Source organism: Aethalodelphis obliquidens, unplaced genomic scaffold, assembly GCF_003676395.1.
Source record: "Aethalodelphis obliquidens isolate GAN/ISIS:26980383/991018 unplaced genomic scaffold, ASM367639v1 scaffold4, whole genome shotgun sequence".
Lineage (NCBI taxonomy): Eukaryota > Metazoa > Chordata > Mammalia > Artiodactyla > Delphinidae > Aethalodelphis > Aethalodelphis obliquidens.
Window position 1 is genome coordinate 10,309,365 of NW_020837948.1, and position 16,668 is coordinate 10,326,032.

At 36.5% G+C, this 16,668-nt stretch overlaps 1 protein-coding gene across 1 annotated transcript in view; it reads right to left on the bottom strand.

Moving 5' to 3' along the window:
- Positions 1-16,668, bottom strand: part of ADAMTS19 (ADAM metallopeptidase with thrombospondin type 1 motif 19) — a 279,814-nt gene that overhangs the window by 98,017 nt on the left and 165,129 nt on the right. Inside the window, exons 11-13 of the mRNA XM_027098568.1 lie at positions 16,084-16,185; positions 10,232-10,362; positions 9,123-9,295 (exon numbers count right to left, since the gene is read on the bottom strand). Coding sequence (XP_026954369.1) covers positions 9,123-9,295; positions 10,232-10,362; positions 16,084-16,185 — 406 coding nt within the window. The remainder of the gene's footprint in view (positions 1-9,122; positions 9,296-10,231; positions 10,363-16,083; positions 16,186-16,668) is intronic.

Sequence of the window (16,668 nt, forward strand, 5' to 3'; positions counted from 1 at the left end):
TTAAGGATCATTCTGATGATAAACAACACTTTATAAGAGTCAGGAGCTCCCTTAATTGTGATTTCAAACAGTTTTAATATTTTAAATTGGCCCCCATACAACTCTGATTTTCTTTTAAAATCTGGAGGGAACCTGTTTCCTATCTCTTATTTCACATGTGAGTAAACAGGTCTCAAATTAAGTAAATATTATCAAATCAGACAGCCAGTTGGAGGCAGATGTAGAATTAACCCAGGATCAGATGATGATTTTCAGGATTTGAACTGTCATATTGACTTTATTTTTACCATGAAAAAATATTACTTATATACTTAAATTAATGCAACAAATATCAATCAGAAGCTTAATCACTGCCAGACAGTACACTAGGCACAGACAATAGAGGGAATAGAGATGCATTAAAATCTGCTTCAGCAGGGTCTTGTGGAGCACTTGGCAGGGGTACGTATCCTATATGGAAGATCAGTGGGATTCTTTTTTCCTAGAGAACTTGTCATAAACTGACTCCAGAAAATCAGTAGAAGTTTTCAAGGTAAATAAATGGGGAAAGAGATTAAAGCTTGAGAAAGAAAGGATATTGTGCCAAGAAACGTGCATATTTACAGGCCCAGAATTAAGAAAACATGATGTATCTGAGGGATGAAATGAAATTCGGCCTGGCAGTGCTGGAGATTACAGAAGGGAATGATGGAGATGAGGCCAGAGACGTTAAAGGGGGCAGGTCACAGTAATGGTCTTATAAACCAGGTAATAAAGTTTGAGATTGGTCCTGACAGCAACGGGATTTGTGGAAGGGTATTCCTTGGCACAGTGACTGATGGTTTTGGCCTTCAAAAAGGCCAGCCTGTCTGAAATGAGGAGTAGGGGCTGAAGGAGGGTCAGAGAGACAGTGAGGAAGCCGTTTGAAGAATCCAGGTCAGAGATGGTGCAATCATGAACAAAGATGCTGGCAAACAAAGAAAGGTTTGGACAAATAGGGTGTGTTGATTGATTACAGGGGGATGGGGATTGAGGCAGAAGGATTCTTGCTTAGCTTGGTAATGAGGCTGATCATGATGCTATGCTCCATGAGAGAGCACAGAGAGTGAGAGAAAGGAAAAGGGGAAGGGGCATGTTGAACTTGAACCATGCTGAGTTAGAGATGAATGGGATGCTGAGTGGACAAGTTCATGCAACATAGGGGTAAACAGGTAAGGAGCTCAGGACAGAGAGATCTAGGTTGGAGATAAATGTTTGTGTTCCTTTAGCATTTGGATGATAAACAAAACCTAGTGAATAAGTAAGATTATGCCAAGAAGGACGTTTAGTGAGAAGAGGGGCCAGGATAGGTCACTACAGAAAATTCCCATAAGACATATCATTCTTTCACTAAATATTTATTAAGTGTCTACTCTGTTCAGATACTGCTTACAGTGCTAAACACATAGCAATGCATAAAATACAACTCTTGCTCTAACAATTATTATTTGAGGGGGGACATAAACAAGTAAAATAAAAATATTACGATAGATGATGATAAGGTCTGTGAAAAAAGAATAAAGCAGGGGAAGGAAAAGCACTGAGTCAATATTTATGAAAAGATCAGAAGGAGGTGAGAGAATGAATCATACTGCTATCTGGGAAAAGTAATTCACCAGAGAAAACAACAACTTCCAAGACACTAAGACAGAAGGGAGCCAGTGTGGGTGGCAAGGTGTGATGCGGGCACAGTACAGCTGAACTTAGAGGGTAACAGGAAGCAAGGGAGCTGAGGACCTTAGAGACCATTAGAAGAATTGTGGACTTTTAGTGAGCTGGGAAGACACTGAAGGCTTCTGAATGGAAGAATAACATGACATGACTGACATTTTAAATGCATCACTCTGGCTATGTTGAGACTGAAGGAGGTATGAGGACACAGGCATAAAGAACAGTTAGAGATAGCAGAAGAAGAACTACAATCCTTGAGCCTGTGGAACAAAAACCACACTCACAGAAAGATAGACAAGATGAAAAGGCAGAGGGTTATGTACCAGATGAAGGAACAAGATAAAACCCAAGAAAAACAACTAAATGAAGTGGAGATAGGCAACCTTCCAGAAAAAGAATTCAGAATAATGATAGTGAAGATGATCCAGGACCTCGGAAAAAGAATGGAGGCAAAGATTGAGAAGATGCAAGAAATGTTCAACAAAGATCTATAACAATTAAAGAACAAAGAAACAGGGCTTCCCTGGTGGCGCAGTGGTTGGGAGTCCGCCTGCCGATGCAGGGGACGCGGGTTCGTGCCCCGGTTCGGGAGGGTCCTGCATGCCACGGAGCGGCTGGGCCCGTGAGCCATGGCCACTGAGCCTGCACATCCGGAGCCTGTGCTCTGTAGCAGGAGGGGCTGCAGCAGTGAGAGGCCTGCGTACCGCAAACAAACAAACAAACAAACAAACAGAGATGAACAATACAATAACTGACATGAAAAATACACTAGAAGGAATCAATAGCAGAACAACTGAGGCAGAATGGAAAAGTGACCTGGAAGACAGAATGGTGGAATTCATTGCTGTGGAATGAAAAAAGAATGAAAAGAAATGAAGACAGCCTAAGAGACCTCTGGGACAACATTAAATGCAAAAACATTCGCATTATAGGCATCCCAGAAGGAGAAGAGAGAGAGAAACAACCCTAGAAAATATATAAAGAGATTATAGTCAAAAACTTCCCTAACATGGGAAAGGAAATAGCCACGCAAGTCCAGGAAGCGCAGAGAGTCCCATACAGGATAAACCCAAGGAGAAATATGCCGAGACACATAGAAATCAAATTGGCCGGCTTCCCTGGTGGTGCAGGGGTTGAGAGTCCACCTCCAGATGCAGGGGACATGGGTTCATGCCCCGGTCTGGGAAGACCCTACATGCCATGGAGCGGGTGGGACTGTGGGCCATGGCCGCTGAGCCTGCGTGTCCGGAGCCTGTGCTCCGCAATGGGAGAGGCCACAACAGTGAGAGGCCTGCGTACAGCAAAAAAAAAAAAAAAAAGAAAAAAAAATTGGCAAAAATTAAAGACAAAGAAAAATTATTGAAGCAGCAAGGGAAAAACGACAAATAACAAACAAGGGAACTCCCATAAGGTTAACAGCTGATCTCTCAGCAGAAACTCTACAAGCCAGAAGGGAGTGGCATGATATACTTAAAGTGATGAAAGGAAAGAACCTATAACCAAGATTACTTTACCCAGCAAGGATCTCATTCAGATTTGATGGAGAAATCAAAAGGTTTACAGACAAGCAAAAGCTAAGAGAATTCACCACCAACAAACCAACTCTACAACAAATGCCAGAGGAACTTCTCTAAGTGGGAAACAAAGAAAGAAAAGGACCTACAAAACCAAACCCAAAACAATTAAGAAAATGATAATAGGAACATACATATTGATAATTACCTTAAATGTGAATGGATTAAATGCTCCAACAAAAGACACAGGTTTCCTGAATGGATACAAAAACAAGACCCATATATATGCTGTCTACAAGAGACCCACTTCAGACCTAGGGACACATACAGACTGAAAGGGAGGGGATGGAAAAAGATATTCCATGAAAATGGAAATCAAAAGAAAGCTGGAGTAGCAATACTCATATCAGATAAAATAAACTTTAAAATAAAGAATGTTACAAGAGACAAGGAAGAACACTACATAATGATCAAGGGATCAATCTAAGAAGAAGATATAACAATTATAAATATATATGTACCCAACATAGGAGCACCCCAATACATAAGACAAATGCTAACAGCTATAAAAGAGGAAATGGACAGTAACACAATAATAGTGGGGGACTTTAACACCTCACTTAACACCAATGGACAGATCATCGAAACAGAAAATTAATAAGAAAACACAAACTTTAAATGACACAATAGACCAGATAGATTTAATTGACATTTATAGGACATTCCATCCAAAAACAGCAGATTACACTTTCTTCTCAAGGGCGCACAGAACGTTCTCCACGATAGATCACATCTTGGGTCACAAATCAAGCCTCAGTAAATTTTAGAAAACTGAAATCATATCAAGCATTTTTTCTGACCACAACACTATGAGATTAGAAATCAATTACAGGGAAAAAATCGTAAAAAACACAACCACATGGAGGCTAAACAGTACGTTATTAAATAACCAAAAGATCACTGAGGAAATCAAAGAGGAAATCAAAAAATACCTAGAGACAAATGACAAAGAAAACACGAAAATCCAAAACCTATGGGATGCGGCAAAAGCAGTTCTAAGAGGGAAGTTTATAGCTATACAAGCCTACCTCAAGAAACAAGAAAAATCTCAAATAAACAATCTAACCTTACACCTAAAGGAACGAAAGAAAGAAGAACAAACAAAACCCAACGTTAGCAGAAGGAAAGAAATCATAAAGATCAGAGCAGAAATAAATGAAAGAGAAACAAAGAAAACAATAGCAAAGATCAATAAAAATAAAATCTGGTACTTTGAGAAGATAAATAAAATTGATAAACCATTACCCAGACTCAACAAGAAAAAGGGAGAGGACTCAAATCAATAAAATTAGAAATGAAAAAGGAGAAGTTACAACAGACACCGCAGAAATACAAAGCATCCTAAGAGACTACTGCAAACAACTCTATGCCAATAAAATGGACAACCTGGAAGAAATGGACAAATTCTTAGAAAGGTATAACCTTCCAAGACTAAAACAGGAAGAAATAGAAAATATGAACAGACCAATCACAAGTAATAAAATTGAAACTTTGATTAAAAATCTTCCAACAAACAAAAGTCTGGAAGCAGATGGCTTCACAGGTGATTTCTATCAAACATTTAGAGAAGAGCTAACACCCATCCTTCTCAAACTCTTCCAAAAAATTGCAGAGGAAGGAACACTCCCAAACTCACTCTATGAGGGCACCATCACCCTGATACCAAAACCAGACAAAGATACTACAAAAAAAGAAAATTACAGACCGATATCACTGATGAATATAGATGCAGAAATCCTAAATAAAATACTAGAAAACAGAATCCAACAACACATTAAAAGGATCATACACCATGATCAAGTGGGATTTATCCCAGGGATGCAAGGATTCTTCAGTATACTCAAATCAATCAATGTGATACACCATATTAACAAACTGAAGAATAAAAACCATATGATCATCTCAATAAATGCAGAAAAAGCTTTTGACAAAATTCAACACCCATTTATGATAAAAAAAACTCACCAGAAAGTGGACATAGAGGGGACCTACCTCAACATAATAAAGACCATATACGACAAACCCCCAGCACACATCATTCTCAATGGTGAAAAACTGAAAGGATTTCCTCTAAGGTCAGGAATAATACAAGGATGTCCACTCTTACCACTATTATTCAACAAGTTTTGGAAGTCCTAGCCACGGCAATCAGAGAAGAAAAGGAAATAAAAGGAATACAAACTGGAAAAGAAGAAGTAAAACTGTCACTGTTTGCAGGTGACATGATACTATATATAGAGAATCCTAAAGATGCCACCAGGAAACTACTAGAGCTAATCAATGAATTTGGTAAAGTACCAGGATACAAAATTAATGCACAGAAATCTCTTGCATTCCTAAACACTAATGATGAAAAATCTGAAAGAGAAATTAAGGAAACACTCCCATTTACCACTGCAACAAAAAGAATAAAATACCTAGGAATAAACCTACCTAGGGAGACAAAAGACCTGTATGCAGAAAACTATAAGACACTGATGAAAGAAATTAAAGATGATACCAACAGATGGAGAGATATACCACGTTCTTGGACTGGAAGAATCAATATTGTGAAAATGACTCTACTCCCCAAAGCAATCTACAGATTCAATGCAATCCCTATCAAATTACCAATGGCAATTTTTACGGAACTAGAACAAAGAATCTTAAAATTTGTATGGAGACACAAAAGACGCCAAATAGTCAAAGCAGTCTTGAGGGAAACGGAGCTGGAGGAATCAGACTCCCTGACTTCAGACTATACTACAAAGCTATAGTAATCAGACAATATGGTACTGGCACAAAAACAGAAATACAGATCAATGGAACAAGAGAGAAAGCCCAGAGATAAACCCACGCACCTATGGTTAACCAATCTATGACAAAGGAGGCAAGGATATACAATGGAGAAAAGACAGTCTCTTCAATAAGTGGTGCTGGGAAAACTGGACAGCTACATGTAAAAGAATGAAATTAGAACACTCCCTACCACCATACATAAAAACAAACTCAAAATGGATTCGAGACCTAAATGTAAGACTGGACACTATAAAACTCTTAGAGGGGGGCTTCCCTGGTGGTGCAGTGGTTAAGAATCCGCCTGCCAATGCAGAGGACACGGGTTCGAACCCTGGTATGTGAAGATCCCACATGCCGCGGAGCCACTAAGCCCGTGCGCTGCAACGACTGAGCCTGCGCTCTAGAGCCCGTGAGCCACAGCTACTGAGCCCACGAGCCGCAACTACTGAGGCCCGTGTGCCTATAGCCTGTGCTCCGCAACAAGAGAAGCCACTGCAATGAGAAGCCCACACACCACAACGAAGAGTAGCCCTGGCTCGCTGCAAGTAGAGAAAGCCTGCACTCAGCAACAAAGACCCAATGCAGGCAAAAAAAAAAAAAAAAAAAAAAAAAACCAAAAAAAAGCCCCCAAAAAAACCAAAAAAAAAACCTCTTAGAGGAAAACTTAGGAAGAACACTCTGACATAAATCACAGCAAGATCTTTTTTGATCCACCTCCTAGAGTAATGGAAATAGACAAAAATAAACAAATGGGAACTAATGAAACTTCAAAGCTTTCGCACAGCAAAGGAAACCATAAAGAAGACGAAAAGACAACCCTCAAATGGGAGAAAATATTTGCAAATGAATCAACAAAGGATTAATCTCCAAAATATATAAACAGCTCATGCAGCTCAATATTAAAAAAAGAAACAACCCAATCCAAAAATGGGCAGAAGACCTAAACAGACATTTCTCCAAAGAAGATATACAGACGGCCAGGAAGCACATGAAAAGCTGCTCAACATCACTAATTATTAGAGAAATGCAAATCAAAACTACAATGAGGTATCACCTCACACTAGTTAGAACGAGCAGCATCAGAAAAGCTACAAAGAACAAATGCTTGAGAGGGCGTGGAGAAAAGGGAACCGTCTTGCACTGCTGGTTGGAATGTAAACCGATACAACCTCTATGGAGAACAGTACAGCCTTAAAAAACTAAAAATAGAATTACCATATGATCCAGCAATCCCACTACTGGGCATATACCCAGAGAAAACCATAATTCAAAAAGACACATGAACCCCAATGTTCATTGCAGAACTATTTACAATAGGTAGGTCATGGAAGCAACCTAAATGCCCATCGACAGACAAATGGATAAAGAAGAAGTGGTACATATTTACAATGGAATATTACTCAGCCATAAAAAGGAACTAAATTGGTTTATTTGCAGAGATGTGGATGGATCTAGAGATTGTCATACAGAGTGAAGTAAGTTAGAAAGAGAAAAACAAATATCATATATTAATGCATATATGTGGAATGTAGAAAAATGCTACAGATGAACCGGTTTGCAGGGAAGAAATTGAGACACAGATGTAGAGAACAAATGTATGGACACCAAAGGGGGAAAGCAGCGGGAGCTGGGTGTGGTGGTGTGATGAATTGGGAGATTGGGATTGACATGTATACACTGATGCATATAAAATGGATGACTAATAAGAACCTGCTGTATAAAAAAAGAAAGAAAATAAAATGCAAAAATTAAAAAAAAAAAGAACAGTTAGACAGCTACTACAATCATCCAGGTAAGACACTGTTGCTTATATCAGGGTGGCAGCTCTGGAGATATTGGGCAATAATCAGATTCTGGATGTATTTTAAAGATAGGGCTCATATGACTTTACTGCTATTTTGAATGTACAGTAAAAGAGAACTAAATGGAAAATGAAGACTCCAAAGTTTGTTGGTTGAAGCATCTGGAAATATAGAATTAACCTTTATTAAAAGGATGGTGTGAATAGAAGACTATTCTATTCTATTCTTCTTTCTATAAAGAAACAGTATGTTTGGAGGCCATGTGTGGGGGAAGAAAGCATGATATGTAGGAAGCAGTGAAACAAGGGCAATATCTGGAGCACAGAGGAAAAGACAGTGAGGTTTTATATGAGGCAGGAGACAAGAGAAGGAATCAGGCTAAAGAAGGTCTTGCTGAGCATGTCATGTTGTGAAATTTGGCCTCTACCTGAAGAGTTATGGCAAGTCTCTGAAATGCATTAACTGGGAGATTAGAATGAGCCAATTTGCACTTTACATAAAGATCTCTAGTTCTACCTCGTGCTACCCCTTTACAGGGACACCCATCCCTCTCCCACCACCACCCCTAACTCCTGGTAACCACTCATCTATCTGTTTTCCATCTCGATACTTTTGTGGCTTCAAGAATGTTATATAAGAGGAATCATACAGTGTGAGACATTTTGAGATTGGGTTTTCCTACTCAGCATAATGCTGTGACATCCACCAGGTCACTGCATATGTTAACAGAGTGTTCTGTGTACTGTTGCATAATACCCCATGGCACAGATGTACCTCAGTTTGCTAACCCTGCAGCTACTTAGAACCTTTTTGATTGTTTCCAGTGTTTGGCTATCGAAAATAAAGCTGCTGTGCCCATTTGTGTTCAGCATTTTTTTGTGGTTGCAAATTTTCATTTCTCTGAGATAGATAACCAAGACTGTGTTTTCTAAAGTGTATGCTTAGTTACTTAAAGAAACTGCCAAGCTAATTTTCAGAGTGGCTGCTCCATTTTACCTTCCTACCAGCAACGCATGAGAGATCTAGTTTCTCTTCATCCTCACCAGCATTTTGTATTGTCACCCTTTTTAAATTTATCTCATTGGTGTATAATATCTGTATTTTTAAAATATATTTTTAGTCAGTGCTTGTGGTTATTGTATGTCAGTAAAGGTAGAAAAAACAGAGCTCTGAAATACCTAGAATATAAACTGTAAAACAATATTTACCACTATTGTAAAGCACCTTGCAAACCTAGAAGTCTACATAACTAAGATGGTGGCGATCTGGTTGGTCATACCTTCATCCGTGACAGCGTGCCACTGAAGTACATGCTTTGGGTACGAAGTTCTAACACTATAGGCCTGACATTGCCAGTCTCTGAATCCAGGCAAACCTGCAGGACAAGGTGGATTCTCACATATTCTGTATTGTTTTCTGGGACCATTACAATCCCTTGCTTCAGAACCTAGCCTAGAAAAGATAGTACAAATAATCAATTTTATCTTTTTTTATGTTAACTACTCATTTAAAAAAATCAAAAGGCAATATATTAATAAGGTATAATCCTTTATATTAAATCTACTTTTGAAAAAGTGGACAGATTAAATGATTGGTAATTGGTAGGAAATCCATATGTTTATTTAAAAATATATATTTTTTCCAACCTTTGAGCCATTTAATTTCCAAAATACACGAGAAACAAAAGCCCATTTGCCATGAAAATGATATAGAAGGGTAAAGGGCAGAAGTTGGGGGCAAAGTAGAAAGCCTGTACTTCCCATGAAAGAGTGGGGCTAAGAATTATTAAGGAGTTGCTTCTAAGGTTTTCACATACATTCTTTAAAATCTCTTGTTGAGGAACTGGGCCACTGAATCCACACCAAAGTTAAAGCATAAAGCTGAAATGACTTTCTCACACATTTTCCTAGGATCACTCTAGGAATGATGGAGACAAGCAAGCTGATCTTGGACGCTCCCTATCCATACACGTGCTCAGCAGGATTTCACTTCTCATCATTCTTAGCTTCTACTGACACTCATGTTGCCCTCATTCCCTCTCTTTCTGAAGTCCTATCAGCTTCCGGCTTCTCTCACAGTTCCTTTTAATGGTGACTTACTTTTTCTAACACATCTCTCCCTGCTTATTTCAACACATTTTAAAATTTGATTTGTACCAAAACACCACTCTGTGTAGTGTTCAATTATTTGTTCTTAGAAAGTTTGGTCTTATTTTCTTCTTTGAAGGGAGATTTTACATAAAATAATTTGAGGGACTTTTCTGTTTTCCAAAGTGGAGTGAGGTTTGAGAAGTTTCTTTGGCCCCCAACATGGTTTATCAGTAAAACCTTTTAATTTCAAACTTGAAGAAAACAATGCCCTCCCCCAATCCAGGAACTTTGCGTTTACCCAGGACATTTGCGCTCTCGACTGCTGATCCCAGAACTGCAGGTTCGGCTACAGGGACTCCACATGCTCCACTCTCCAGCCACGAGTCCAGGTGCTGAGGTCCTGCTGGTACACTCTCCAGCCTTACACCACTATTCCAAAAGTTATGTCTTAGGTGAACAAATCAGGGCACAACGGAAAATCATTCACTGGCCTATAGAGTCACTGGAATTGAGATTAAATCAGGTCTGCTAAGAGCCTCAAACGTGTGGAATTGAAAAAGACCAAAAATAAGTTGACACGTGCTTATTGTCATAGTAATACACTGGTCCAGTTCTCATGTCAGATCATACAGTCTTGTCATAAGAACAGCACACAGATATTTGTACTATAGCCCTGAGAATTCAGTACTTGTGACGGAGATAGGGCAAAGAAGGAATCTGGGGTTGTACAGCCAGGAAGAAAAACTAACACATTTTAAGAAACATAACAATTTAAAAGAGAGGACCAAAAAAGCATAGGGTCAAGTATAAATATAAGAATGGTACGTAAGATATAAATGTCTTTAACTAGACTGAAGCAGACATTTTAGCAAATTTAGCAATTTTGATTTAAACTGTCAGTGATTCAGGGTACTCTCCTTGTAACTTAAAAAGAAGGAGTATGACTCAATTTTAGCACTTTCCTTTATATTGTTTTTTTTTTTTCTGAAAGTTTCTGTCAAATTCAAGCATTAGCATTACAGCAAATTTTCTTTCAAAAGCTGTTCATTTGAAAGACTTGAACAATTTGACTTTTTGAAATTCTATCATTTCATTTCAATTGTTCTATAGGTTATTTGGTATCTATTAACTGAGAAAGACAGCAAAGAAAGAAGAGAAAGGAGTGTGTTCATTCTCTTTTTTATATTTATTTTATTATTAACTTTAAACAAAAACAGCCAAAGAGGCTGTTTCTGTGGCTACCGAGGAATGGTTGCCAGGACTTTGTGGACAGATTATTATAATTTCTCTTTATTCCTGGAAAATCAGATCTATCATGATCATAGCAAACATATTAAAGGTAAAAATTAATTAAACAAAACCATGTTGGAAATAAGTAAAGATTAAAAAATTTTAGATAAATGATTGTATAGTCACAAGGGTTGAGCAATCTGATCCTTCCAGTCCTAAACGATATTTTGCACTAATGGCAACATGATTTATAAGGGATTTTGAAGAAATTATAGCAGCTCTCTGATTCTTAGTTTTCCCATTTCAAAATGTGAATGATAATCATACTGATATTTACCTAATAGAATTTTCAGAAGTTGAATGAAACTAAGCACAATGCATAGTCCTTAGCAAAGATTTAATAAAGATTAACTATAATAAAAATACTAATAACAAATTATATATCATTATATTAATTTTATTAATAAGTTTCCAGAAATCTCACCAAAATTCTATTCATTCTGACCTTAACTGATCTGTTTCTTTAACACTTATTTTGATAATATGTTTTTAAATGCTGTTTTTAGAAGAGAGAATTTAAAAAACTATGCTACGTAGTTTTGTGTGAGCCCAGTTAATGCTTTTCTATGCAATAATCAGTTCCTGCAGATTTTCTCTAATAATGTCAGATTTTAAATTCAACCTTTTTTGGATTCAAGGAGTTTTAAATCCAGGCTTGGGAAAAAACAAAACAAAACCTCAACAACTCAGAGTGTATTGACATGCTAAGATTGTCATTAAATAAATTGAGATTTTATATGAAGATTCAGTCTCAAAATTGCAAAAGGAGGAAAACAAACAGACCTTGTGAAAACTTTTAAACAACTTACTGGTTTTAAGGATTTAATGACATTATGCCATTCATGGAAAAAAAAAAATCCAGTGTGAAAGCTGTCAAACTTCAATTGGTCAAGTTGTTTTGGCCTAGGTGAAGGGTGTTTCCCTGAGTGCATATCACAGCTCCTCGCCCATTTAGCAATAAGTTGGCATTGAAAGGCTGGGCTAGAGTTCACAGCTGACTAAAAATATTCTGGGAAAGACCCAGATCTAGAGTTGCACGTCATTTAAACTAGACACGTCTGGCAGATGAAGAGAAATGGAAACAGATATGCAAGCCAAATTTGCATACACAAATAAGTGAAATTTAAAGAAAGCATAGTATAATAGTTAAAGTTCATCCCCTTGCAGATAACCAGATCTCTGGACAAAACTAAGGAGAACCTGCTTTTCTGTCTTCTAGGTGGTGCTGTGTTTCAACACTGGGCAAAGTGTTAAATGTTTTGTTTAAACTATTATACAAAATAGTCTATTCGGTTTTACATAAAATGATCCTAATGCTGCTTTTCATGAATTTTCTAGCAGGATTTTTTGTTTCATTTGTATTTTTTAGCTTCAAAAAATTATATTATGCATGATTTAAAAAACTCAAAATTTCTCATATCAAATAATTCAGTCTGATTTATGAGAATGCTAAGGAAATATACAGTATAGTTTATTTCTGGGACAGTACATGACCTAAAAAAGTTTGACTATATTTCTATTCTCTCAAATTTCTATGGGAATATGTCTAGGAAGTTGATGAAAACATCCAATTGGAAGGGGTTCATGAAGATGACAAAGGAAACATTATTCTCTAAACAAATCTTTTTGTACATACATTGTTAGATAAAAGAAGAGGAAGAAAGAAGGCAATAAACTGTTACCATATGCAAATTTGTGACTGTAAGGATATTACATCCTTCATTTTTTCAATAAAGAACAATGGTGGTAATTTCATCCTTTAGGAACTTAGGAAAGTAAATAATTGAAATATATTATGTAGCATCCTTCAAAACAGTCTAAAATTCTAGTACGTTGTATTTAGCTTTCCTTCCCCATCCTCCAATTCCTAGAAAATATTTTAAGTAAAAAACATACATTTCTTGGTTTAAACCAAATCATTTATCAACTCTTGGATCTTTGTTAATATAAATGTAAATACAGATGATAGTAGAGAAAAGGAGAAGAAAGAAAACAGGCTGCTTTTAATTTGGAAAATGCTGTCTATAAATAGTAGATAAATCCCTATCCTCAAAATCATTTTGATTTGGGACTTCCCTGGTGGTCCAGTGGTAAAGAATCCACCTTACAATGCAGGGGACACAGGTTCGATCCCTGGTCAGGGAACTAAGATCCCACATGCCATGAGGCAACTAAGTCCACGGGCCACAACTACTGAGCTCACGCGCCTCAATGACAGAGCCTGCGTGCCACAAACTACAGAGCCCATGCACCTTGGAGCCTACGTGCCACAACTAGATAGAGAAAACCTGCACGCCACAACTAGACAGAAGCCCATGAGCCGCAGCGAAGAGCCCATGCGCCGCAACTAAAGACCCGACGCGGCCAAAAATAAATTAAATAAATAAATAAAATCTCTTAAAAAAATCATTTTGAGTCATAGAATTCTGGTCAGCACCTTCTCGGACTTAATTATATACTCTTAGATGAACTAGTTATACACCTAAATTAACATCACTAGAGTGTAACACATTACAAAATTCTCAGCTTTGTTTCTTGGTTTGCCATGTACTGAACTAGCAGTGTTTAGCGCAAGGTTGCAAGCATCCAAATATTTTATCCCTACAGCCCTCAACTGCAGAGTGTTGGAAGCTATTGTCATGATGGCTCCTACAACAGCTGGAACAGATGGATAGTTGAAGAAGCCCATATGGCCTGAGGAACTGAGAAGTTCATTAGTTATTTCAATACACAAAGCATTACAGAACCAAGAGAATATCATTAGCACAATTATAGGGAAATAAAACATTTACGTTTAATGAGTAATTAAAATTTTGATTGCTGAAAAAATAAGTTTATTTTAGAGAACTAAAGAATGCAATTTATTCTCATAAATATCAGAAGAAAAAAATAGTAGAAAAATATTTAGGACACCAGATTATAAAAATGAACAGATTTTATATTGCTAATGAAGAACTAAGTAAGACAAATGGGTTGTGTGATGTGTGAAGACATGTGGCTGAATATTTGGTTATCTCTATTTATTACTGCTTTTGTGTTTCAGGGATGATGGAAATTATTGCTGGTGCAGAGTTTTATGACTCAAGCAATAAATTACTCAGCATAATACCATGAGGCTTGCCCAATATACATACATTATTGTACTTTTGTGTATAATTTAAAAATAATACAAATCCAAATTCTGACGCTCCATATAAGCTCACAGAAAACACATTTGGCAGTCTGTAAACAACTGACTGATATTCACAGAAGTTCTCTTTCAAGGAACCATTTTCTTACTGATTATATCTAGTGATAAAATATTTCTAGTCCTTTTTTATTATTTGGGACTTAATTTGTACATTTTTCTTTTTCTCATTAAAGAAATCACAAAAGTAATATGACTACATGCTGTACATTTTTCTTTTTCTCATTAAAAAAATCACAGAAGTAATATGACTATATGCTTATGTCAAACAATCCAGAAATGTCAGGAGAAAAGTTATATTCACCCTCACTTCCCATTGCTTTATTCCATCCATCAATTCCACATCCCTCCCAAGAGTCAACTGCTAATTATAGTTTGGCGTTTATATTTTCAAACCATTTTCTATGAGTTTAAAAATATATACTCTGTGTGTATACTCACATCTGTATGCAAATTGTTTTTTTCCCTAACTCTCAAACGGTATCATATAAACTATCAGTTTTTTCTGACATGTCTCTATACTAACTATCATGTCTTGTAGATGTTTTCAGTTTAATACATATATATTTACCTCATTCTGTTAACAGCTACACTGGAACCATTCCTCTCCTGATGAATATTTTTGTTGTACCTCATTTCTCACCACAGCAAGTTGCATCCTGACATAAGCATGTGTGTGCGTGTGTTCGTGTGTGTACATGCACACGTGCCTAGCTTTTTGCACAGGTGTAAGTATTTACTTAGGACAAAATTCTAGAAGTGGAATTGCTAGATTTCCATTTCTGTCCATTTTTCAAATTGATGTGCTTTTAAACTAGCCCTCTACATAACTTAATTTTTTTCACTAAGTAATTCACCCCAAGTAATCTTTATGTTGTTGATTGTTTTCAAATGTAATAAAAATTCATGTTCTTCAGAGGCAAGTTTTCTGATCTTACATCTAATGAGTAAAGTAATAACTGTTCTACTTTCCCTTCATAGAATAAAAATTAGAAAATTATGTAAACTATTGAATGGTTATCTTTTGATTAAATTAACTGTAATTACAAGTTTATATGGGATCTAATGCCTTAATATTCTTCAAAAGAAAATTAATTTTCAACAGCAATTGAAATGATCTGGAAATGTGTACTAATACATTTCCATAGCCTTATGAAACACATTAGATTAAACAACTTAGACAGCCATATGTTTACTAATCCCCCAGAATATTTTATTTATGATGCTTGAAATGACAAGGGAAAACTATACCTGGTGGCTCTCCTAAGACAATATTTTATACTTTAAAGGATTCATTAGCTGAGTTTTACTATTTATGATTTATTTGTGAATCTTTTACTTATGTGTAATTTAATAGTAAAATATTCCATTTTTGTTAAAGTAATACATACATCCAACTCTCCACATTGTCATAATCAACAATAAAAAATTACTGCATTGGTATTTTAAAAACCCATGGATTTGCAAAAATATAAGTGTTAAAATTGAAAATAGAGAAAATGCTGAAACTTTATATATACTGAAAGTATTACACTGGTGTTAAGAAAGATACATATGTAACTGGTAGAAGAAAATGTCTTACCAGTTACACTCATAACTAGTAAGGAGAAAATGCAAGTTTCTTAAGTTTCACTTAATATTCTTATTAATTTCAGGCAGCACCAATGACTTACCTTACCAGTGTCACAATCAGTTCCATCCATTGGTGGATCTAGTTTGGTTCTGCATTCTTTTTCCCCTTCTACCTTGCACCACAACCCTGTGCAAATAACATGCTGAAAACAAGGGTATAATAACTAATAAGGGGAAGGCATCACATTTTTGAGGTTAAGTCAATAAGGTTTGAGAGAGCTCTTTTAACAGAACATCAGAAATGATTTGAAGAAAAATATACTTTAGGTACTTTTAATATTAAACTTATAATTGAAATAGTGTATGGCTTATTTATAGTGATGAGAAGACTGATAAAAATAGAAAATCTGTTTCATAAATTTAACTATTTTAAAATTACTTTAAATAAAACACATGTGATTACACAAGATTAAGTAGCTACAGCAGAAAACTGTAAGCTAAAAATCATTATTTATACCATTATATGAACCAGGCTAGAAAAATTAAAGTAATAAGCTTATGGTATGAATTTAGTGCCTCCTGTCTTAAAGCCTGTCCTCACTTATGCTTTGCTGTATGCCGACAAGCCATGTTAGTACTTCATTATTTCATCAAATAGCCTTGGCCCCTGATGCAATACAGAGACT